At 34.0% G+C, this 25,668-nt stretch overlaps 1 protein-coding gene across 2 annotated transcripts in view; it reads left to right on the plus strand.

Moving 5' to 3' along the window:
- Positions 1-25,668, plus strand: part of LOC110853228 — a 142,455-nt gene that overhangs the window by 64,554 nt on the left and 52,233 nt on the right. For both annotated transcript variants that reach the window (XM_035854679.1, XM_022101480.2), the window contains one exon: positions 11,979-12,344. In XM_035854679.1, coding sequence (XP_035710572.1) covers positions 11,979-12,344 — 366 coding nt within the window. The remainder of the gene's footprint in view (positions 1-11,978; positions 12,345-25,668) is intronic.

A 25,668-nucleotide genomic window follows, 5' to 3' on the forward strand; every position in this document is an offset into this window, starting at 1 on the left:
AATTGTCTGGAAGAAGATAACGTATAAATTTGGGCGACGTTTTAATGACACATTCCATTCTTAAGGCTGAGTAAACTTTGACTGACTCGAGCTTTATTAGAAAATCCACGATGAGATGAGACAACCACTAGTTGGCTGCTACGACATAAAATGAAGTACTTCACTCTAAATAATCTGATCTCAATGTGTTACCAGATGGTGACGACATATGGAGTATTTACCGGTTTTAAGTATATCAGAACTTTTTGATAGGTTGAAAATGAAGTCCGGTAATAAAATTTGGTAGGAACCAATTAAGCAATAAAAATGATAATGAGCTGTTACCAAAGCATTAAAATGATAATGGACCAGTACAAAGTCAAAATACCGGTAAAAACGAGCCTTGTTACCACATTGGTCAGATAATTATTATCAAATGAGCAGAATCCGGCAACGTTTCTCACATTATTTAGAGTGGTCAAACTCTAACTGGTGGTGGGCCAGATAATAAAGTGATCTGGATAACAATGCCCCGTGAAGAATATGTTGCTAAAGATTGCGAGGAAGGAAGTGTGGAGCGGAAGGATGTCGCGCAAGGGATGTGCATAAAGCATGAGATCTAGCTTATGAGGGGTCAAAGGTCATGGGATCCGATCCTTAATTTAGCAGTCACTGGAGATGGGCAGAGATCAAACTTCCCCGGAAAATGAGTCGCATTTTGACTGCACGGTCCCCAAGTTAAAACTCACTCAAAGTTGGCTTCGGTGATGGTAATGATGATTAGTTGAGATGCAGCTTGTCAGCCAAATTTACAAAGATTCTGAAGGAAAGGGGATTACGATTCTATTGTAAACTTGAAGGGCGTCTCTTTATATGGTAAAAATAATCTTGTGAAATTTAAACAATTTACTTTCTCTCACAGATTATGAAACAATATTTTGTGAAACTCTAGATTTCTTATGGAATAAATTTTTCGTTTTCGGAAGAAATTTCCATGAAATGTTTTAAAACTTTGTTGCGACGTTTACATAATTTAAAATCTAAAGAATTATGCAACATTTACATAAATATCAATTCTGCAAAAACCTGTCCTGACATTGAAACATATGTAAATAAGCTTAACTTACGCAAATTATCTCAACAATATTTTTTTAAATAATTATGTAAGTTGCGAAAATCCTACACAATATTGGCACAACTGCGACATGAATTTGGGCAAATATTTTTTATCGTTGACAACATTTGGCAGTTGGCATCGCACAAAATTCTGCAAGAGAAAATGAATCTTTACGTAATATTTTTACACATTGTATAATTCACATGTCGGAGTTTTCTACACTCTGGAGTATGCAATTTGAAGTATAGAATACGGGATTTTTTCTAAAAACGTGACGCCTTCGATCTATTGTGGGAATGTGACATGACTCGAAATGAAGGAATTTTCAGTGTTATTTAATGTGCACACATCCCGTTTCACACCCTGTTTTGAGAAATTCTGGGCCAAATTTTTTCCACGGTTTTTCCTAAAGACAATGTTTCTCCGTAGTCAATGCATTTTTCTCACCGAGAGAGAAAGTATCTACGTTATAGAGAAAGTGGAAGGGTTAAAATTGGTTAGACTTTTGTTACTTCAACCTGCATGCAGTTTTGCTTACGTGGTACCATAAAAAAAAAGATGCATATTTATATAAACTCAAATAATTATCAATTTTGAATCTTAACCATCCACTGTACCCACTAGCCAGAGAACTTATGTTACCATTTCTGTAAAATTTAAGACCAAATAGCACGTATTCAAAATGCATACATACGCCAAATGTATATGTAGCTCTGGAAGTGAGAATATTATAAATATTTAATTCCGTATCGCTCACTGGTGAAAATCATAGTTACTGACCTAAGTAACATAAGCTTACCTTTAACTACAAAATTAACTTTTTGGCATTTAACCATACCATAATTGCCATCGTTTTTTATCTAAAAATTTTAATGAACCCGATTGAGCAGACGGGGACCGTTTCTTGGCGCCCTAACCCCCTGCATGCAAGACAAGTGTTTGCCTCCCCACAAAATTGAGCCACTTTTGCCTCCAATTTTTGCCCAACTAAACTGCTTCTGGTGTGGACGAAGAGAATAAATCTTTGGAGAGGCGAGAAAGGCGACTTTTCACTTTCGTTGGCATCTCGTCCAATAAAAGGTGGAAGGAAATGGTAAATGGGTGAAAGGCGCGGATACACGGGTCTGGTTGCAGGCTTGACCTGGAGATCTGGTGGCGGCAGATGTGGCACAGTTTCAATTACCACAGACCAAAGCCAGATACTTGCCCAGGGTGCGTTCTCTTCTCGAGAGAATGAACACTATTTATACGCTAAATGTGAAATGATGAGACATACGCACAAAATTCGCCATGCTCACAATTTCAACTCTATATTCTCAACCCTTTTATATTCAGATCTGCTTCTTGTTAAGCATTGCCAGTTAAATATGTATCTCTTGGTGCGTAAAGTTTTGTCACCTGCTAAATACGTTTTAAGGTCAGAAATTCGGACCAGGGTCGTATCAGAAACTTTACCGTCTAACAATAAGACATTTCAAAATTTTGAAACGAGTTTTTAAAGTGCATGGTCAACAAAGGAAACGTATTTTATGGGAATATTAGCATATTTCCCAGGGTCGTGCTTATTAGCCGTATCTAAGTCTTATCATCGCGAGATATTTCACTGGCAATAAATAAATCTGCTCTCCACTCGAACCACGGACGGAAATGGAGCCCAGGTTGTATTCCAAGTCGGACAAATTTGTTCCAACAGCACAGCAGCTGTAAAGTTATTGTTGTTCTGCAAACAGAAAGCGAGAGAGAGAAACATCTGGATGCACAATGCAATGCATGCAGAATCTGATTCTGAAATGATATAGGAACTTATCATGCCTGCCTGGAAATTCAGTACGGTAATCCGTTCGGAATTAGATATTGGCAGCGATTTGGCACGGTTTGTTCATCCATCCAGGCAGAAGGGCTAAAAATATTTTGGTACTAATTTCATGTCGGGAGGTGATAACTTCATCGATTAGGAGTTTTAACATGTAGTGTAAACTATTAAAATGTTGCAGTGCAAGACATATGTGAAGACATGAAACATCGCTAGTTGACCTAAATTACGTGTCCGTATGTTCAATCGGACAAATAAAATCTGGCAAAATTATCGACCTAGTCTCTTTTTAGGTTATGTTAAAATTTTTACGTTTTCAGTTTGAAAATAGTGTTAAAATCCATTGTTCATCATTGAAAGGAGTAGGAGTGACTCAATATTTTGTAAACTGGTGGAAGTGTAAAGTTTTATTAAATTACGCAAAAATCATGCAAACAATTTACTCGTCTAACATTACAACCAAGCAGTTCTACCGCGTTGGTGACGATTTGCAACCGAAATGATGCAGTGATCAAATAATTGGGCTATCAAAATTATCAGTTTTTTTCACAATTTAGAATTAGTAAAATTTTCTCCATACAATTTAGTCATTTTGTAATCCAGCCACTTATAAAATTCCCCGCAGCCACAAACTTACCTACATAATTAATAACGCTATTTAGTAAAATATCTCAACATTTTACTTCTGGTTGTAAACAAAACCAGCAAAATTTAAAATAAAAAAACAATTTTAAAGTAGAAATTTCAAACGCATTAAACTCAATAACCATCGAAGAAGAAGTACATATTTCGTAACCTGATTTGCATGGACAAATTGCTCCCGTTTTGGATGATGATTAATTAATTAAAGACGTTAATGTGTAAACTAAACAAAAAAATGGTATATTTATTCTCTAACCTGTCGGGATTGTTCCGAATTTTTGTAAGTAAACTATTCACTTAATCTGATATAGAATTGCAAATATGTATTTTATTAACTCGAATTCAATTCCTACCAAAATGTGTGCCAAAAAAAGAATTCGATTTATTCGGCAGAAAAATTACATATAACCCGGACCAATTTATCCTATCATTTGTCTCATCCAGTTAACTAACGAAATAAATAAATCGAGAGATCACTGATCAATTTGTCTTCCCATCAGCGTCAAACAATTTCCATTTGTATCGTGACAAAGTAGAGACTTGGGCAGTGTGCGTGAAGGATGCTTTCGATTTTTTTTTTACTGATTTCGTAATTCATAATCAAACCCATACATACCAAAAATGTGCAAAATTTCATTGAAACTTGATTCATTTAGAGGTAAATCATACTCAAATAGAGGTCTCCCAGTGTATGCTCCCCGATTTTTAACAATCTCTTATTAATCGATCGCAAATTTAATCAGTACGAAATTAGCAAATAGAACGATCTCCCAATGGTCACGTTTGGCAGGGATATTTGCATCCAATTGGGAAAATGCTACTAACTTTGTGAACTTCTCTTCAATTTTCTCTTCCTCGGACTCAAATATCTGCGTGGCCATTGGCAGATAGTATCATTTGCAAATTTCATGTCAATTAAATTTGCGATCAATTGACACTAATTTGCTCAAAATCTGAAAACATGCGCTGGGAGATCTCCATCATCCGATGATTTTAATAGATCCAAAATTTTCCCCAAACTGAATTACGTCCTTCCTGCACGGCTCACCGGAGAGGAAGGGATGTTGATAGATGATGATGATGATTACGGAAGGCTGGCTGGCAGAAGGAGCCGACATGAGAATAATGGAGGGGGCAGGTGTCAAAGGATTGCCACCCAAATAATAATAATAGTAATAGGCCGACTGACACATGACTAATGAGCGGTCATAAGTCAGACCTTCATTATGTGTGTCCACGTCACAAATCACACGTCCGTCGATGCAGGACGAAAAAATTGGTGATAAATTATCTCCCACAGAATCATCACTGGCATTAATATTTCATTCCGTACACACACTCCAAATAATCGGGTCGATCTTGTATCTCGTTCCGTTTCCTGTACAACTACAAGATCCTATCTGACACATCATAAAACTCGGTTTCATTCAGGGTCATAATTTTTTTTCTGGGGGAATAAACAATGTCTGGAAAACGGAGAAAAATATACTTCCAAATTGTGCAACTTTTTTTCAAAATGGAAGAAAATGACTTAAATTACAAGATGTTCTTGATTTCATCTGGCGAATTCTTTACACAAACTATGGTATCTAAAAAAAATAATCAAAATTGGCGTCAAACAAAAACTTGTTACAGAAATTTCGTCATCCGTCAAGTTTTAAATATCATTTAAAATTGGCATAAATTTCAACAATATTAAATTCATATACTTTAATTGTTGGTAAACCTTGTAAGTTTTACTATATAATTTTGCTCTGCTGGCAGTTTAAAATTCAAGTTCAAATTTTTTCTGAAATTTTCTCAACTTATTTGCTTCCATTATCTCCACGTCTTTCTCTTTGTTTATTTTTTTTTATTTTTTGCCACAAATTAGCGAAATATTTTGTATTGTAAGTGAACATCCTCCCATTTTTAAAGTGTATAATTAACTTTTAGAGAAATATTTATTCTCAGTCCGCCTTTTCTCCGAGTCGCGTCTGCATTCTTTTAATTGCGGTAATAAAATTTTATCGCGAGTCTTCGTCAACATCAACGCTCGTCACGTCACGCCAAACAGAACGGCACAACTGGTCCCATTAAAGCAGGAGTCGGAGTAAATATATGTACGTAAATAGGCGTAATTATTTATTTATTTATTACATACTTGCTCTCTTGCTTATTTCGCTCAGACAAACGTCTCAGGCACACTTAGAAATTTCTGGACAGATTAATTATTACCGAGCGGTATAACTGAGGGAAAAGATTCAACTATTAATGTGTGAGGAATTCAAAATATGTGAAAGCTATTTACAGTTTCTTACTTACCAATGTGCCGAATTTTGTTACCAATTAAATAAAGAATCCATGATACAATTAATGTTCTAAATTCTGTTACTAATTAATTATACAGTACTAAATTTTGTTACCATTGTGGTAAATACATACATTAATCCTTTGTAAATAATGTTCTTTAAGGATAGTTTGTTACCACGTATCATTCACATTTGACCTATTTTATTCGTAATAATTGGTTCGTAGCATCTTGGTAATAATTTTACTACCAGAATTGATGAATGTCTTTCACTTTTATTTCCACATTTTAAGAATATCCTAGTCAGTCACACTTATCCGAAAGAAACACATAAACACAAAGATGCAATCTTTGCTGAGAAAAAGAACTATAGTTCGGCAAAACTATGAACCTTGTCTCATACGCTAAATTTTTTTGTGTCCCCAATTCCGAGGGACTCGTGTCGTGTCCCTGCCGACCTTTTGGGTGGTCATACATAAACTACGCCGAGTCGTTAAATAATTATTGCTGCCCAGAGAAAATAAAACAGAGCGATATCCTATCGTTACAACACATCTTTGGCCAATATTGATAATAAAATGTGTAACGTGTCCTGTACGAAACTGGGTTAATAACACTTTTACAAAGTTGGCAAAGTTCAAGGGTAGTTTTTTGTACACCGTTTTTTCTTCAGGAACAATATTTTCTATCGGAAACTAGTAATACATAAATTCATATTTTGATTTCAGTAATAATAAAATTTTCGACTAAATTGCGAATCTGGACGCCGGAAAATATTTTTTTAATGCACCAAGTTTTTTGTAAATATTTTAGATTGTAAAATTATAGTATATTTTGTGAAATTGTTTAAATTTCGTAACGCCAATGATGCATAATTGTTTTTGTATGATAAATTTGGTCATTAAAAAGATGTCTATTTATCCATGGTTTATGTATACGAGTTCTTAAGTCGCCCAAAATTTGCTCAGTTTACAAACATGTCGTGAATCCTGGGTTGCAAAATATGTATGTAAAAAGCATCCTTTAAAAGCGTTGATATTAATGACTCCATAAGTAGACAATAAAACGGGGAGAATAATAACAGTAATTATCATTCACGCAGCGACGACAGGCCAGCACATTCCCCAGGGGCCGTAAAAAGTAGGAAAAGTGCAGTATATTTCCATTTGCCCAAATTACCAGATTGGTTATTGTCCCATTTATTTCTCAGGACTGCTTTTTCCTCACCAAACAAAGGAAAGCACAATAAAGTACAACATCGTAAACTCCATGAAAAGTGGAGAATGCGATAAATTTAGACGAAATGTGACCAGTGTTTGTAATCTTAGCTTTATTTTGAAACCTGCTTATAACAAAATTTGTAAAACGTACGAAAAACGAATATTTTATAAGTCGAAAAATATAATTAGTTAAATATTGTTATTTAAAATAAGATTAGATGCGATACTGTTTACGTACACATATTAATCCTAATAATATCGTTGTTTTGTTCAGCTACACATTTAAATATGTGAGAACTGATTTTTATGAAAAAAAATTATGAACAAAAATTTTATGGGAAATATAAAGGCCGCAAAATTTATTGATAATTTATTAAATGTACACGTTTTATAAAATAATTTTATAAACTTCTACAAAATAAAAAGATGTCCTTGATCTGAGCAAGTTGATAAAAATTTATAAGTTATTTGTAATTTCCCCCACAAATATGTAAAAAATTTGTAAGCTTGTAGAATTTACGGATTTTACAATGAGGGTATTGATTATATTATTTTTGAATCCTTTGCAATCTTCGTATCGTAAATTAATATGACGGTTACGAGATTTTGTAAACGTCGTAAGACTTTGTCATCGAAACTCGTTACTAATCTCACGATTTTTACGAACCCCCTATTCTTTTCAGTAATATATTTTACGATACGAAGGATACGAAGAAACAGTGAATACCTTCATTATTACCAAGGAATGCGTTTCTCATAGACTTCTCACAATTTTCTCTATAAACGTATTTCAAAGTTCTATCAAAATTGGCAAAAATCTGTATTTCTGAATTTGAAATTTACACTGTGTCGGTAGCATCTCGTTTTGGTTGGAGTGTACGAAACCCTGTCGAGAAGAGCGAAGTCTACGCAATATCCATTTAACCAGACTGACAAGAGGATTGGATAGTAAATGAGATTACATTTGTTTTCCTCTCGGGTTTTCCAGCGAGAAGAATGCAATCGTAATAAAATCCTCGTCCCGATTTGAATTTGATGTTGAAAAATGTAATCTTTTATTCCTCTCGGTGTAAAAGTGTCACTTTGATTTGACTTTAGTTTCTTGTTTGGCGAATATACATCAGAAAGCTGCATGGGAATAATGTGGCAGCAAAAAATTGTCACTGAGACTGTTCTGAGTACGGGGGTTCATTTACCAATAATTCTAAAATAAGTATGCACAAAATTTCAAAAATTGGAATCCATCAAAAAACCATTTCCTGTTAAAATTCCAACGATGATCCCAGTAATTGTAGCCTCTTAAAAACAAAGCGTTTCAGATTTGCACGTCATCGTCACATTGAGGGTTTTCACGTCACCTTCGTAACTATTGTAAATTTACGACATATACGAAAATTCCATGTTTACGAGGCTTCATAAATATACGCAAGGTTAAAGCATCTCTTTGGTTGATAAAAAAAAGTTCGTAAACATAAAAAATCATGATATTTCGAAAACCGATGATATTTGGCAAAGAAAAATTAAAACCAATTTTTACGAAATATTTTTTACGTTACTCTTTTTGTAAATGACTTAAAATTACGAATGTTTTTTAACGAATCCACAGTTACGAAGGTCATGAAAACCCTTATTAATCCGTCTACTGCGTTACACACATAAATTTGCTCTCATAAAGCAAACCTTTAATGCTGACATCACACAATTTTAATACTCAAAAGTATGTAGTAAATGTTTAATTATTTGACACCCGTGCAGTTTCAACTTCAACATAATGATTGACTTGCATTTCAATCCAATCCAATAAAGAACAGGATAGAAGAATATAATTTTTGGTTGGGACTGGACTTCGTTCGTTACATATGTTCACACAGAATTGACAGTTGGATAATTTCACTCGTACGTTTTGTTGGGTTTAGAAATTTTGCACGGTCAGCGTGAAACTTTGTGGTGGAGAATTTGTCAAAATCAGAGCAAGGATCAAATTCCGGGGGGTCGTGCGTGAAGGATAAAACTCACTTTTTATGCAGAAATCAAGCTTCGCAAATAAAATACCAGATATTCCTAATCAACATACGTAGCTTTTCTAAAATTATTTTACTACACTTTTGCAAAATAGTTGTGCAACTTTACAACGGAATCTATTAAATAAAATCTCTTATATATGTGCATAATTTTATGATTTTACCGAGTTTACTAGACATATCCGAGTGATTTTCATCAAGGTCGAACTTGACGTGCACACAATTTTCCATCAAAGTTACAACAGACAGTTACAACTTTTGCTGGAATATCCAGTACAAAATTTAACTTGGTTCACGCATTGATAGATTGAATCATTTCTGCATAACCCTCTTCATGGATGAATTGAATCTACATGTTTTTCCACGAACCACAAAAGTTTGTAGACTTTTGACTGGTTCATGAGTGAGTTCATGAATTACCGGACAGGCCATACATAAAGTATGTGACTAATTTTACCAGAATGTTGACCTCTGATACATCCCATGATGACCCATGTGCCCCATTAATAGTGGGAGGAGTGAGTCCCTTTACTTCGGCCCCCGTAAAAAATTGAGCACGTGCTTTTTGCATGGTCCCATATTTTTTAGCAGGACACGAGTTTTAGAGAAGTGAATTGTATGTATTTCGTTTTTTATTAAATTGCATGATCACTTGAATTGTTGACTTGTCGAGTTGACATCACAATCCAAAATTTAATTATTCCAAATAAATGCAAAGGTCGCTGAATTTTCAAAGGTTAAACTTAATTGCACGGAAGTTTATGAATATTGCGTGTCTGAATAGAGTTGGTGACACTTTTAGTTGTAGTTGTACTTTGAGCAGGTCTGGAATGCAATTTTATTCCTAATTCTGAACAAGATTAATGATTTTTTGTGCACTATACGTAAAATTAAAAATTGTGATAAAGTTACGCAAGCAATTTAGTGCAGTGATTCATAATCTTATGCAATTGTTAAATTAATTGTTATGTAAAGCAAACAATGCAAAAATAAAGGAAGAAGGTTTAGTTTTATGGGAAATATAAAAAGTGTAATGTGAACGCCGAAAAGAATAATTTGTCATGTTTATCTCTATAAAAGAAGTTAAATAGATTAAAATAATACAAATTGTATACCCTGTATAAAATTAATTTTATTTTGGACTTTGCTTGAAAAATTGAAAAATAAAATATATATTTACGCGACACGCTTTGAAATTTTGAAACGTGAATTTAGAATTTGAGGATTTTTTTATAAATTTACAACTTTTAGAGTCAGTTAGAAAACTTGGCGTGAATAATTGAAGCGCAAATGCGTATGAAATACGAATTTTAATTTTGTTGCAATTATGATAAAGGCAAGTGAATACCAGAAGTAATGAATTGTCAAGTTTATTAAAATTTGGATTAACATGGATGCTGAGACCATGTCAAAATAATTATGATGAATAAATATGCAACCGTTTGGGAAGTAAATGCACATAAATTGAGTGAAATTATTTTACAAAAGTGTGACTTTTTTGAGAAATACTGAAATTTCCCCGAAATTTTTATGCCTCTTCCAAAAGTTTACACAGTTACAAAGCTTGTCGCAAAGATAGCACTAATCTCTGAACAGGATTCCAAATATTTTATAATTATTTTAGAAAAATTTGTCACCTCCAAACCGACTGTCGCGCAATAAATAGTCGACCTACGTGTCAGACGTCGCCACAAAAAATTGTCGCTCTTTTTCGGAGAATTTTTTTTGTGAGAAACGTGATAATTTATTTGATCAGAATATCAAATTGAATTTCCAAGCTGTGCCAAACATCTCGTGTTCAAGGTTTCTAACACCGTGTTGTTTTTGCGTTTTTCATTTTGCAAGCAAAATTGATTTGAGAGATGTTGAACTGGGAAACCTTCTCAAGTCACCGTCATGTAATTTAGCAAGAAATATGGGCGATGCGTATTTTTTTCTTCCAAAAAATTTTCATAATTTTTACTAAAGTGGATATTTCCTAAAGAAAATATGTGTTAATTACATATATATTTTTCAATGGAATCCTTATCATAAATTACATAATAAAAATAACCGTGATCTGTAGAATTCAAAATTTGAAATACAAAAATACAAAAATCGCATGGTAAAACGAATTTAAAAACCACGATGTTTTAGAAACCCTGCCCGCATTCATTCCACGGTTCACTTGAGGTCTTGTGAGTTGTAAGAGAAAATCGGAATAAATAAAGATTTGGTTGCAGCACCGAATCCCGGATTGAATGCGAGATTGCCAAAAAAGAATAAATTTCCGACACAAGTAAACAAACAGAGACAAGGAATGTACACGAGGACGAAAACGTGGACAAAATCAGTGAGTCGGCTGAAAGGATAAAATGTTACTTTCAGTATTTTTCTTAGAATTACAAAGATTTAATCCGTCCCCATCCTTCCAAAAATATCAATACGAAATTATTAAAGCAATTCACGCAGTTCTTAGTAAAATCATAAAACCCATAAATGTGCCAATGTTTTCACATTTACGTCACAAAAATTTGCTGAAAAAATCAGCGTACAAACTTTAAAGTTTACGCAGATCAAGGGTTAAATGCCCAGTTCTTATCGTGGATGGTATTCAACAAAATCATGATAACCAGTAAAACTCGGTGTTAAAAGTTTGTTACCAAAATTCGTTACCAAAACTTTACAAAAATTTACGCATCTGAATTTGTTACAAACGTACAGGAAGACCTTATTATTTAATTGAATAATAACTTTTTGCCTGAAACTCCAAACCGGAGTTGACCTATGCCAAATGAAGAATTAGATTACTCAATCTTAAATTAAACCTATCAAATAATTGACCAAGTACAAACTTCGTATTTCCAAAAAAAAAACTTCAAAATTCTACAAAATGTCGGGATTCTTCTTATTCCAGATGTTAAAAGAGCTCAAAAACGGTACTTCTTCCTCCTCCCATCACGGAAACGCGTCCACATTTTACGTCGACCCTGACACCCTCAACTCTGCTGGTGGCGACTATTTTGACCCTCCATCCCCCCAACATCAAGAAAATTACGAAGAACCCTTCGACTCACTTCCTCCACAAAATCAGAACTTTGGTGCGACTGGGACTGAAAATTGTGCAGGTGTTCAGAACCCGAGAGGAAGTCGGGCTTCGAATGAATCCTTTTCAGAAATTTTTGCCCGACATTTAAAAAGTCGTGGGGGCAGTATCACTCAACAAAGTGGGGGATCGGGGGCAAATTTAAATGGAAACGTGGCCACTAATTCGTCCAATAAGGTAAGTAATTCATAACTTGTTTTCTTTATAATATGAAAATTGCATCAAAGTTTATTTTAAAATGGCAACAGATTTTTTTAAATTCAGCGTTTTAAAAATATTGGCAGAGTATTTATAATGAAGAACAAACGTTTATTTGTGATGCAAACGTGCAAACCCTTTGCTGGGAAAGCGGGTGAAAGTTTCCGATTTTCAAAGATTTTTCGGAAATTTTTGAATATTTTTAGGAAATTTTCGAACATTTTTCGGAAATTTTGAACGTTTCCGGGGATTTTCGAGCATTTATTTGTCCTTCCTTTACGGGGAGTGCGAATTTTCCAGCATTTTCTTCCCCCCGTTTCCGGGAATAAAACAGAAATCGAACTCAGGAGAAAAAAAATCAGGATTTTTGAAATTTTTATGGCCACTTTCTCCCTAATTTATATATTTGAGTGAAGTTTAACTAAATCGGAACTCTGCTCCAAACCGGAGACCGGAAATTTTTAAATTATTACGTATTCATGACTCAAAGATGGGTCAAAGGATGAGCTCGAAGTTAGTGAGAAATTCACGGTCTTTGTGGTTTTCCTCCGTTCGGCTCGTGGTTTTCTTAATGAGAGTGCTAAACCAGATTTGAAATTCGCTCAGAGAAAGCCAACCTAGTGGAGGCCGGAGTAAAAAAAAAATTGGGCAGTGGTTTTTAGCCTGAACAGTGAACACTCTTAGAAATTGCAACATTAAACCGAATCTGGTGTCTAGATTTTGTTCAATTTTTTTTCACAAAATAGTACAAAAGCTGCATCCATAGTCCTTGATTTCACAATAATTCTCCTATCTCGTAATGTATTTCTTTAACATTGCAAGATAGGGAAATTTTCGTGAAATCAAGGGCTATGGATGAAGCTTGGAAGTTATTTAACTTGATTACAAATTATCTATCACGTTATTTCAATCCGGAATAAAGCCGTATATGCTCAAATTAGGGGATTAAGACGTCGAAAATAATTATTTTAAATTTTGATCTCACAATAACCTGCTTTAAGGTGGGTGAACTAAATTGTAATTACGTTTTCTTGATTTCTGCATTTGTACAAATAAACTGTTCGACAACTTGCTATTAGAAAACCCAAATTTCTCAAATTTTTAAGGGGTAAATTTCATAACGTCGGGATACCAAGAACTTTTAGTGCCATATTTTTAAGAGTGTGACTCTGAAACGATGATGAACTGGAAGCTTTTCATTTTTGGTCCGAATTTGGCTTGCTTTCGTGGATCTGAAATACGTGACATTACGAGACGTGACTTCATCATCTTTCCTGCCGCTGTTGTCGACTCCTATCCTCCATGAATTGCGGTTTAGCTCGTCACTCATCCTCAGTTTAGCCGAAAGTCGAATTGATGGCTGTGCTCGAGTAAAAGAAAATAACAAAATCCATCACAAAAATAATGCGATGATACAATATTTCCACAGATAAAGGCAACATTAATAAAATCCAGCACATATTTATCATATTTACAGCACCCCGAGTTTTTAGTAGAGTTCAATTAATCAAAATGACAGTGATAGCATTACCTACTAACATCTTATCATCATTTAATTGATTGATTATCAGGATTAATAAATATATGAGAATGGTACCCAGAGAATTTAGCGATGAAATTCTCTTAATTTTTACTAAAAGTGAAAAAGGGGGGAAATTAAGTATATTTAATACCGAATTATTTATAGTGTGTCACATAATGTGAACCGCTGCTCAATTACAATTTTTAAAAGTGAAATGTAAAAATTATTTTTAAAATATCGACTCCATTTCCATTCCAATTGATTGATTATCGGGATCAGTCCATCCAAACGGGAGCATTTTCTATCCTCTGTGAAACCCATTTTGATTATTATGCGATGTCCGGAATGAGGAGACCCAATTCATTGCGAGATGAAATTAAGGTGGCTTTTCTTCCACTCGGGTGGATTTATTTGGTCAGGAGCAGAACATAAAAGATGTCTTCGATAAACCGTGCATTGTAACCCTCCTCATTTGCCATGTGTCATTCAAACCAAAAATCTCTCCCATTCTTTGTGAATGGTCCCCTGGCAAGTTCACACGGTTAGTTAGCTTCTTCTCTCCTCATGATGATGAAGGTGTCACGAGGGATTTGGATAAATTGGATCCGTTCCATTTTTTCCCATCGCGTGAGGGTTAAACCAAACCAAATCTCACGTTCTTGTTAAAGGAAGATGAAACCGAATCAACTCCGTCCGCGCTTGACTTTCTCTTTCTTTAACTTTCTCCTCGTTTTTCCGAGATAGTTTTCCCTGCTAGGATGATAGCAAATCAACCAAAACTGGTTTCAATTGTGTGCTCTTTCTCACCACAAGTAAATAATAATGTGTTTTTGTGGAGGTTCCGTATGAACAATAATATTTAACAAGGTTTATTCTGTTTACTGTGGTGAAATAAATAATGCAAATTTTTATTATTTTTATTTATTTACACTTTTTTGAAAATGTAAGAAATTCTTTGGATTGTATCTATTTTGTCTCGCAATTTTAGGCATCAGGTCAAATCTACCAAGAAAATACCCGTTTGGTTTTCGAATAGATTACTTCATAAAACTTAAAATAGCATAATTTTAATACCCAAAATTTTCGAAATGTTACTAATCCGTTCACATGATTCTCTCAACTTTGATGTAGATTTCCAATAAATTAATGCCCACCAGGATTAGACCTACGGGTGAAAAATGTGTAAAATTTAGTTTAATTGTTCATTAGATTAATTTCCATATTGACACATTTGGCAGTAAATAGTCACAAGCAAACTAATTAATTCGCCACCATCTTCCACCTCTTTGTCGGCACTTGGAACTGTTTACGCTTCAAAATTGAACAACAATTACAAAATTAAGGTTATCATCACATCACCATCGCTCTTATTTTTAGGAACAAAGAGAGATAATCAAGGAACTCAAATTCTGCACGGTGTTTCCCAATGAAAACAGTACACAGACAGCATCTTCGTCATCACATAACCTAGCCAAACTTGGAATCAGGATCATTTATCAAGTCTCTAGAATTGAATTAATGGCACAATAACACGGTTCACATTTTCAAACACTCTAAAAAAATTTGGGCTCATTTACATTTGCAATTTGTAACAAGTTTCATTTACAAATTTTTATCATAAATAATTTTTATCTTGTTCGTGGATATGTTTCGTCAATAATTTAAATTTGAGGCAAATTTTTGGGGTAATAAATTAGAATTTGGGGTTTAATGATTGGTCCATTTACGTGATTTTGTCAATTCATCGTTTGTAACAAATTTCATAAAAAAAATTTATCATAATTGTTATCTTGTTCGTGGATATATTTCTGAAAGAATTTGAATTTCAGACAAATTTTTCGGGTAACAAATTGGAATTTGGGGTTTAATTGATTTGTCCATTTCCTTATATCAATTTATCATGTCATCAATTTCTCAAGTTCAAAATCTTAATCTGTGAAATAATTATTATTTGTTAACCGCAGTAAAATTTAATTTTGGCGTTACTCTTACAAAAAAACGCTAAACTCAAACTTTACCGGAATCACATTGATAAATATGAAATTTAGGATTCGGAATAATTTACAAAATTAATAAAATCCATGACATCCTTCACGCCCAGCCCGCCTTCATACTTACGCGAAACTTTATTCAGTGCAGTGTTCCAGGTTTTATTTGGTTTCATGTCGTTCTGAATAGAGCTCAATTTTTAAAAGCATCTCCTTCTTCTTTCAATTCATGATTTTCATTACTTTTCTCAAATTCGGGCCAATATTTCTTCTCGCGTAATTATTATTCCGAGACCATTCATTCATTCGATTCATGGAGTCCTCATTCGACCCTGTTCTCCTCTTCCGTCGCCTTTCTAAGGTTTCAAATCATGAGTTTTCCTCCTCCGCCACCGCCACCACTTTCTTTTCACTTCATCAAAGAAGAAAGAAAGCAGGAGTGAAAGTGAAGTGACTTTTATTCTCGATAAACCAAAAATCAACCACCTCTTGAATACGATTCCTTAATTTTAGTGAGTTTATTTATGCGCCGAAACGAACAGTTTTCACGTCTTGGGAAAGAAAACTCTTAAAGAAATGAGAGATGATGTGGGTTTGGAAGATTTAAATATTTTACCTAAAGTTATTAATCAATGGATTAATTAATTATTTTTCGGTGCAAAAACTAGGTTTATTTACGAACTTTTATGAAATTTATTAATTCTCTGGCAAAGATTCGTGTTGGTTATGCATAAAACATATTTTTTAGAAGGTGAGCAAAGTTTTGAGTAGGTGACCTGCATTTTAATATTTTATTGGAGCTAGTGAAATAAAATTTACAATTGACGTTGGACGTATGCATTATAATATTTAATACAAGAAAAATTGTGTAAATATTTAAATTCATTAAGTTTTAATTAAATATTTGATTATCTTATTTAGTAAAGTATGTCCTTACACACTTAATTACAAAATAAAACTATAAATACAAAACTGGGGATCAACAATTTCAAAAACGATTAAAGTTTAAAATTTACAGTAACAAAATCAAAAAATTTTCCTGGAAATTTTAAAATCTAAAGAAAAACCAAGAATTCAATGAAAAATGGAATTTTGTTTGCATATATCACTCTATAAATAACACATTTTCTCTGAAGGTGAAAATAAAAGTGAAAGTCCATCTGTGAAAGAAGAGAGTAATTTCAAGATAGAAAAAGAAATCTTGCAAATCACATCACATTCCATTGTCGTGTTTTGTGTCGTGTTTTTATTATGTGTCGAGTTTTATCCCATTTTTATGAAACCTTTCCCACAAGTTTACTCCACAAGATTCGGAGTATTCACCTCAACAGTTTAAATTTCCGCATCGGATAAAATCTAACTAAATAAAAATCAATTTTTTTCGAATAGATAAGACTCAAAATCGCATAATTTTGCCACCAAAAATTTTGTGAACTGTTACAAATCGGGCAAAACAATTCTCCCGACTTGTCACGTGACGAATTCTTGTGACTTGAATACCCCCAATATTTTTTTATGGTTTGTTTGTTATGTGTGCATTGTGTCGTTTTCTTTATTTGACGATTGTCAATTGTCATTGTGTTCTATTGTTATTCTTGCTCTCGTGGGTGAATCCTTATTGCATCCTTGTTTACGGAGAGAATTGTTATTTTCATTTCATGAAGGACACAAGGATTACGACCAAACCGCCAGAAAAAATTTTCACCTGCAAGAAAGGAAAGTGAAAAGTTGGATGGAGAAAGAAAGAAGAGAATTTCAGGGAAATGGAGTTTCGGAAATCTGCCAAATTACAAGTTCTCCCACAATGACGGGATAAAGGATAATCACGTTGGCGAAATAAGGTTGGAGTGGGATTTGGAATTGAGACATGACATTTTGAGACTTCTTTTTTACCGGATGTTGGCATATAAATATGTTAAGATGACAAATTAATGCAAATTAGATCAAATTAATTACACGGCGAAATATTTGCAAAAAAACATACATAAAAGACTCACTGCCCATCTGTAAGGAATCTTTAAGATTCGATTTCACAAAAAAAATCCAAATGTTTGCGAAATTCAGATATTCGTAATTTCACGGCAGAACATTTGTAGAAAAATGCAAAACACTCACCTCTGTTCTGTTAGGAATCTTTGTTATTTGATTTAGCAAAAAAATCATCCATATGTTTGCGAAATTCTGATATTCGCAATTTAACAAGGATCTCTTGCATTGCTTTAACAGGATAAATAAGTAAATTTAATTAATTAATTTAGTAAAGTGGCTGAAAGTAGGAGTTGATCCGGAAGTAGGAAACTTTACTTTCTTGGAATAATTGGATTCTTCAGATATTCACGGGGACTTGATTCTTAATGAGATTCTCTGTAGTAATGAAACTTGATCCCGCACTCGAAATAATAGGGAAGCAAATTAACACCCGAATGTAACTCTGCATGGCTCTGGTAGATTTTAATTCAAGAATTAACGAAATCCAAATTTGTCTCCAATTGGTAAAATGGTTATGAAGAAGTTCAAATTTCTTACTATGACAAAGAGTTGACAAAATATTTACTCTAGATTTTTACCATTTTTGGTAAATAATTATTTAGAGTTTGAACCGTTCTGTATTGCTATTTTCTCAATTAGGCAGATTTAGCTCGTCTAGGAAAGTTGTAACTAATTTGAAATTGGGTAATTCCTAATAATCGAGTAACGAGTTTTTCAATAACTTTACTGTCGATAAAAAAATTTTGTAAATCATTTCCTATGATTTTGTCGTTTAGTTAGATATCTTCCATTCCTGTTATTTTACCACAAGTCGAATGTCTAACTGCAAATAAAATCTCAATCCATGTTCGAGATATAGGAATAGGTCATCGAATTGAGAGAAGGATTTTTTGTGCATTATAAATTATGAAATATTTAAATTAACAATAAAGTATCATTAATTGTTTAGGATAAATGTAATTTCCCGTACAATTTTACGACATTTCTTCAATTATGAGAAAAATACATTATTTGGTACATATTTATTTATGTACATAAATCCTAATATCATAAAAATATTTGCATATATGCCAATATTTTCATCGAATTTAAGCAGTTCACCAGACATACTTACAAATAGTAATCTTTAAATTTCGATTTTAATAAAAGTTGGAAATGAACATAAAATTGATAAATTTGAACGTCAAGAAAAAATATTTTTAAATTTTATCAAGAAATACTTGCATCCCAGATAGTTTTCCCAGTAGTCGTCAAACATATAATCATATTAAACATGATTTTCTCCCTGTTACAAAATCACACTTTAAATTTGTACATACAAATATCTGTTTTCGAGTGAGTTGCCTCATTAAACTTAAATTAAGCTTATTCCCAACTCTCCAATATTCACAGGTCTCAGATTTCACTTTCACTTCGTACACAAGTATCTCTCGAAAGTGAAAATACTGCCTTGTTTTCGTTTAATTTAGCTTAAACTAATTTAGGCGGAGGGAATTCAAATTCAAATTCTTCTTCGTGATGAGTTTGTTATCAACTTATTTCGCGTGTATTGATGTAATGTACGTGATTTAGCTCAACAAAAGTTCTCATATCGTGCCGTATTTACTTTTACTTCCTTCCGGCCAATTTGTCACACGCCAAAATAATATTCTAAACTTGAGAATCCTTTGTCCAGCTCAAAAGTCACAAAGTCAAGGCGAGCTTCGAATTTACCCTTCATTTGCATTTCATTCCGTTCCAACTCATCAAGTCGGCTTGATTAATTTTGTAACTAAAATTTGAAGGTGGTGGAAATTCTACCGATATTTCATTACCAAATTGGTAAAGTACATGTTAATTATGTGAGAACAATTTGTTACCGGTTTGTTATAGGTTTTGTTGCAATAAAAAATTAACCCTTCGCAATATTAAGTACATTCATATACGTACATATAGTTTGCCCGGTATCAGCAATTTCAGGGGCTAACTAAACTAATACGGATAATTTATGTACAATTTCAAGGTTTTACCAACTTATTACTGTAAATATGCCCAAATAAGTACATATACATACGCAATCTCACAGTTCTTATAAAAAATCTACAAAATCTCCTCACACGTCCATTTTGAAGGTCTCATCTCTCAAGTCATTTTCCTCGTTGGGTTCTTTCTTTAAAATTCCAAAATGCAAATTACCCTCGTCTCCTCCGTAATCATTTTGCTCGCCCATTCTTCATTAAACCTTAAACAGGGCGGCAAGCTAGGTCTCATTTCATTTCATCTCGTATTATTACTTTCTCTACCGTCGTCCATAAATGGCGTCACTACTTCAAAAATATGATAGCCTTTCGCCCCACGGCTCAATATGCGTCATGTGTTAATAAAAATGGGGGTAAGTAAAAGGGTATGAAAAATGTGATTTTTGTTCTCTGGCATCATTTATGGACTGCCTCCCCGTGAAAACCATGAATAAAGTAAATATTAATTTGTGCCCGACCGTAAAACACTCACTCCTCAGTCAGTCACTACTCGAGTACGGGATAAGTTTGTTTATTTGGCCTTGTTTCGCACCACCACTTTCACTTTGAGGTAGAGAATTACTCTAAACAATGCGGTAGTAATTTGTTACCAGGCGGTGACTATGTAGATCTACACAGATTTAGTGACAATGTGCTCTTAATAAAATGGTAATCCCATTTATAACCCACTAGTAATATTTATTACCAAAAATTCATAATACGTATCCAATCATATACCTCACAATTTAAGCTTGTTATAAAATTCGGTGGTAACATAGTTCTAACCGACTCAAACTTCTTCATAACCAGGCATGGTAATAGGCATTCACATTAATTATCGAATTATTTAGCGTGCCCGGCTCCTGTTTGTTCAGCAAGATTGACGGGGTGAGGATGAAGATGAAAATGAAGTTGGTTGTCGGTGGGCTGACTACTTTCGAGAGTAGACCGCTGGGAATAATCTTCATTTTGGTTTCCGACGAATATACGGCACAAGCAGGGGACGCGCAACCCATGTGACCCCTGCCCCAGAAATGTTGGACCTCGTAATTTACACACAGGCCTTTGTATTATCGTAGTAAAAACCGTAATTTCCGGAAACTTCTGTTTATGAAATTTCCAAAAAAATTCCACGATAAACTAGGTTACAAACTTATCAAAATTTTTTTAACCATTTTGCGAAGCTTAGATATTGCGGGAATTTATTAAAGTTGCTCTCCTCAGGGTTCCGCGTCCACTGGTCACACATTCCCTCGTCGAAGCGAAATGATTCATTTAATCCTGAACTCTCCAAGGCTGGCCAAGTTGGTGGATCTAAATAAATCCGGCACAAAATTAGCAGGGTTCCAAACCTATTAAACAATTCTTAGATACTTAATCTGAGAATGAATATGAGGGAAAAAGGCAAACTTGCAAGGCGTATTTTTTCTGAGTACGAATTATTGAATTGCCAGTTAAATAATACATCAACCGGTAATTCACTCGAAAGTTTGCAATCCATTAAACTTTAACAAAAAAAATTGTAAAATTATTTTACGAAAGATAAACCTTTGTATATCTATAAAAGTATGAACAATAAATGAGTTGCATCAGAGTCAACGAATCAGTTTCACCCCAAGGATTTTCTTGATGATCTTCGCACTAGTTTAATTGATATCATAATTTTCATATTAAATATTCCGACATTAAACTTTATCAAATTAAACAAATTTTGATCTGAATTAATTATATAGATTAAAATTATTACAGACTAATTAAAAATATGTAAATGTTCTAAGGTAATTTTCATTTATTTTACCTTTTTTAAAAATAGTTTTCAATGCTTATAAGTTTCCATAAATGTCAATTTAGGCATTTTTTGGAAACAAATTTGAAATTTCACGCACTGTAAGTGGTACCATTTATTAGAAAATCGTTAAACTCGTATGCACTTGATACCAATTTTACTACCAAATTGTGCAGAGTTTACTCAAACCAAAATCTGTGTAATTTTGGACACCCTGTCTTTTTGGGGCGAGTAGTAAATTAATATCGAGCTCGTAGAATTCTCCAGCGCTCTCCGGTAATAAGTATTTCATTTAGATGATGTGTGATGTTGTTTCGGGAAGCAAAATGTTTGACTTGCTTTAGAAGCGAGATGAGAGATGAAGTTGTGGAAACTTGAGGAGAAAATTATGGGGCGTATGCACTCTAAAGAATTTAGTAACAATTTTCTACCACGCCGGGTATTCGATCCTACTCATTGGTAACGAAAGCTCAATTTGGGACGAAAACTTCAAATTTTTGTCAAGTTGTGATGCTCGTTTTTTTGCAAAATTTAAATTTGGCAAAAAAAATGGCATTATTACTTCTTTATCGTGAAAGTCAATTTTTCTTGCCAAATGATAATTCAAATTTAATGATAAATTCAAATTTGTTACCAGATAGTAATTTTCCTACTATTACAAACCATTCACAAACTTCCAAAGTCGTTCTTTATTGTGAAAATCAACTTTTCTTTACAAAATGATAATTCTAATTTCATGAAAAATTAAAATTTGTTTCCAGACAGTAATTTTTCTCGATTTTTCAAACCATTCAGAAACTGCCAAACTCGTTACGCTCACAAATTACATAATTTATTACCGAATTATTTAGCGTGTCTTCATTTCAACTTTCATTTTATTTCTGTATCTCGTCTGGAACTCTCGAGGGAGAAAGGATTCAGTTTGGGTCACAGGTTTGACTGGACCTAACAAGTTTACCTCCAGCTTTCAAAGGTGTCGATAAGTAAATGAGCCCAGCGCCGTGCATAAAGCACGTGATCTGTTCGTATGATAGCGTAACATTTGGTGTACTAAATTACGATGAGAAACTGTAGTCAAACTTTCCCGAAAATAAGTCACACGATCAATGCACGGCCCACAAAGTAATTAAAGCTGAGTGGTGTGATTATGTTCAGTGGGAAAATGCATCCAATAAATCCCTAGCGGTGCGTAGGTTAATATTTTCAGAAATTCTGCTCGGAAATTCGTCCTATAAAATATTTATGAAATCTAAACTGTATAAAAAATATATATCATGAAAGAAAATTTACACACATTCACGCTACAAATTTTATGATTTAATCAAATTAATTGATTTAAACCGAAACTTTAAACTGATTTGAGCCGAACAAACAAATTAAGCAAATCTGAGTTGGTGGCTAGGAATTTGGAATCTTTGGAAAAATATATTTGAAATAGCATAAAGTTTACAAAGTTATGTTAACGACGTTTGTTGACATCACGTAAAAAATAAACGAATAAATTAAATTTTAGAAAAAGTGCCAAACTAAGTTATCATAAATGGCAAATTTTAAATATGTTGCAACTTTTGCAACCTTTGGAACGCTGATGCAAATGTGACATCAGCATTTCAAAGGTCAAGGGATTCAAAATACATAGATGTAGTTTTCATAAGTATCTCGCCTCTCATGTGTGTCCAAACCATATTGTGTGCAGGAGGAGATCATGAAGGGGAAGAGAGGATAGGAATGAGGAGCACAGAATGATGCGTACGTCATCATGATCATGAGGGCGTAGTTTGTGCATATGTAGCGTAAGTAAAGGTAGTGATCAAGTAGGCGTGGCTTATGTGATCACGTATATATAGAGTAAGCAGAGAGAAGAGAAGGGGAGTGTAGTTTTAGATACAGGATCAGCAGGTTTAGTTTTAGTGATCATCAAGATCAAGTTCAAGGTTTAAAACTTCGGAAACTTAATAATAAGTTCCTGTCTAGATAATTAGTTAAAATATAAGTTATAGCATTAGCTCTCCCACGTATTAATAATACGAGTATTTCTGTAAAGTCAATATTTTTCAGTCGGTATTGATGTAAATAAAATATTCATAATTATTATAAAAAAAGTGAGTTTCTACTACAAATTTATTGCACAACGTCACAAAGAAAAGGGGCATCCGCGAAAGTGGATGTGAATCAGGACACGCAATCCCATAATAGAATAGGGAGCGTTACACTTTATATTTTACAAAATTTTGAAAAAAAACCGGCGTACACATATTGAGGGAAGAGTTCGTATGCTCGCCTCGCAACATAATTTTGAAAATTGATATGGATTTTCAGGCCAAAATTTTTTGCAAATTTGCAAACTTTTTTTCTATCGTTGCTTGCTAACGATGTAAAAATATATTGAATGCCCTCACAGTAAATTTTGAATCTTTAAAGTGACTTTTGGCTATGGAAATTCAGAAAATCTGCAAAAGGCGTTTCAAAATGTAACTTAAATAACTTTATCGCCTGTAACAATACAACTTATTTTTAAATACTTTGCTCAGTTTACCGAGTTACAAACACCCACGAGAATCTCCTCACTCACTCAACAAAATGATGTAAATTCCGTCTCATGTAAGGAAAATAGAAGGCAGCAGAAATTCATTTCGTAGATGAAAGCTGACCTGAAAGAGAAAGTGGTGAAAGCAATTAAACAAAGCCTGCAGCTCTTCTCTGCCTCTTCCAATTTATTCATGATTTGACTTTGACACAGACCAGAACAAAATTTAAATTCAAATCGAGCTCAACCTTATCCGCAACCAGGTTTGGTTCAAAATCCTCAAAACCACAGGGGCCGTGCAGGAAGTGTGTCGACTATTTGAGAGAAAAGAGGGGTTAAGGCATCCTCTTATCTTCAGGTCAGTTTTATTAAGGGACATGCGTTCGATTTGTGGTACAACCTGCAAACGCGTTTGCCGGGAAAGCCGGGTAAAGTTTCCGGGAATTTTCGAGAATTTTTCGGAAATTTTGAACGTTTCCGGGAATTTGCAAGCATTTTTAGGGCCCGTTTTTTACCGGTTGTGGTAATTTACCTAGATTTTCTTCCTTCCATTTTCCGGAATAAAACAGAAACCGAACCAACCCTCTGGTTCGTTGAGGACAAAATTCTCCGAAAATTGAGCACGCGATTTCTGTACGAACCCCAAATAGATTAATTTTGCGCGATCAAATTTCCATCGAAATGTCGTCGGAACACAGATTTAGCGAAATTATATTGAAATATGAGAACTTTTGCAGTTTCTTCTCTGATAAATAAATTAGCAAAGTGGAATCAAAATATTTACTAAATTTTCTAAATTTAGCAAAATTGAAGTTGAATCTACACACCTTCATCGACACTAAAAGGTTGTGGCTCTTCAGTGTATGAAATGTGTAAACAAGTTTTACAAAAGATGAGTACCGTACAAGGAGGGGATAATGCCAACTTTGATGGGCTGAAACTACCAGAAGCGAGCATTACGTTTCTTAGCTTTTTTGCCATAAAATCAGTCATATCCTCATCTGTATGTGTGCAAAAAAGCTAAGAAACGTAATGCTCGCTTCTGGTAGTTTCAGCCCGTCAAAGTGGTGTGGGTTTTGAAAATTTTGCAAAATATTTGGGAAAAATTATAAAAAGACCAAGGAGACTGTCGTCATGCGACCCCGTGGTCAACAAAACTCTTCTGTTTTCATGAAAGTTAGTTTTTAGCCCGAGTCTGGGCTTATGGAACCCCCATGTCCGTCCGTTCGCCCGTCCGGCCCATCTACACGATAGAACCAAAACGGCCTAACCGATTGACTTGAAATTTTCACCATATGCATATTGGGCAAAACTTTGCAAAGTTAGGAATGGAGTTCGAAGATAGGCGAAATCGGTCAATTGGTTGACCGGTGGGGGTCATCGGAGTGGGTAGGGATTTGGGGAATTACGCACCAAAATTTCAAAATTGTCGTAGAAAGCTGAAATTTGGTACAGAGATTGCTAATGGCTTCTAATGAAAGAATTTGAAGTGAA

Source organism: Folsomia candida, unplaced genomic scaffold, assembly GCF_002217175.1.
Source record: "Folsomia candida strain VU population unplaced genomic scaffold, ASM221717v1 Fcan01_Sc008, whole genome shotgun sequence".
Taxonomy (NCBI): domain Eukaryota; kingdom Metazoa; phylum Arthropoda; class Collembola; order Entomobryomorpha; family Isotomidae; genus Folsomia; species Folsomia candida.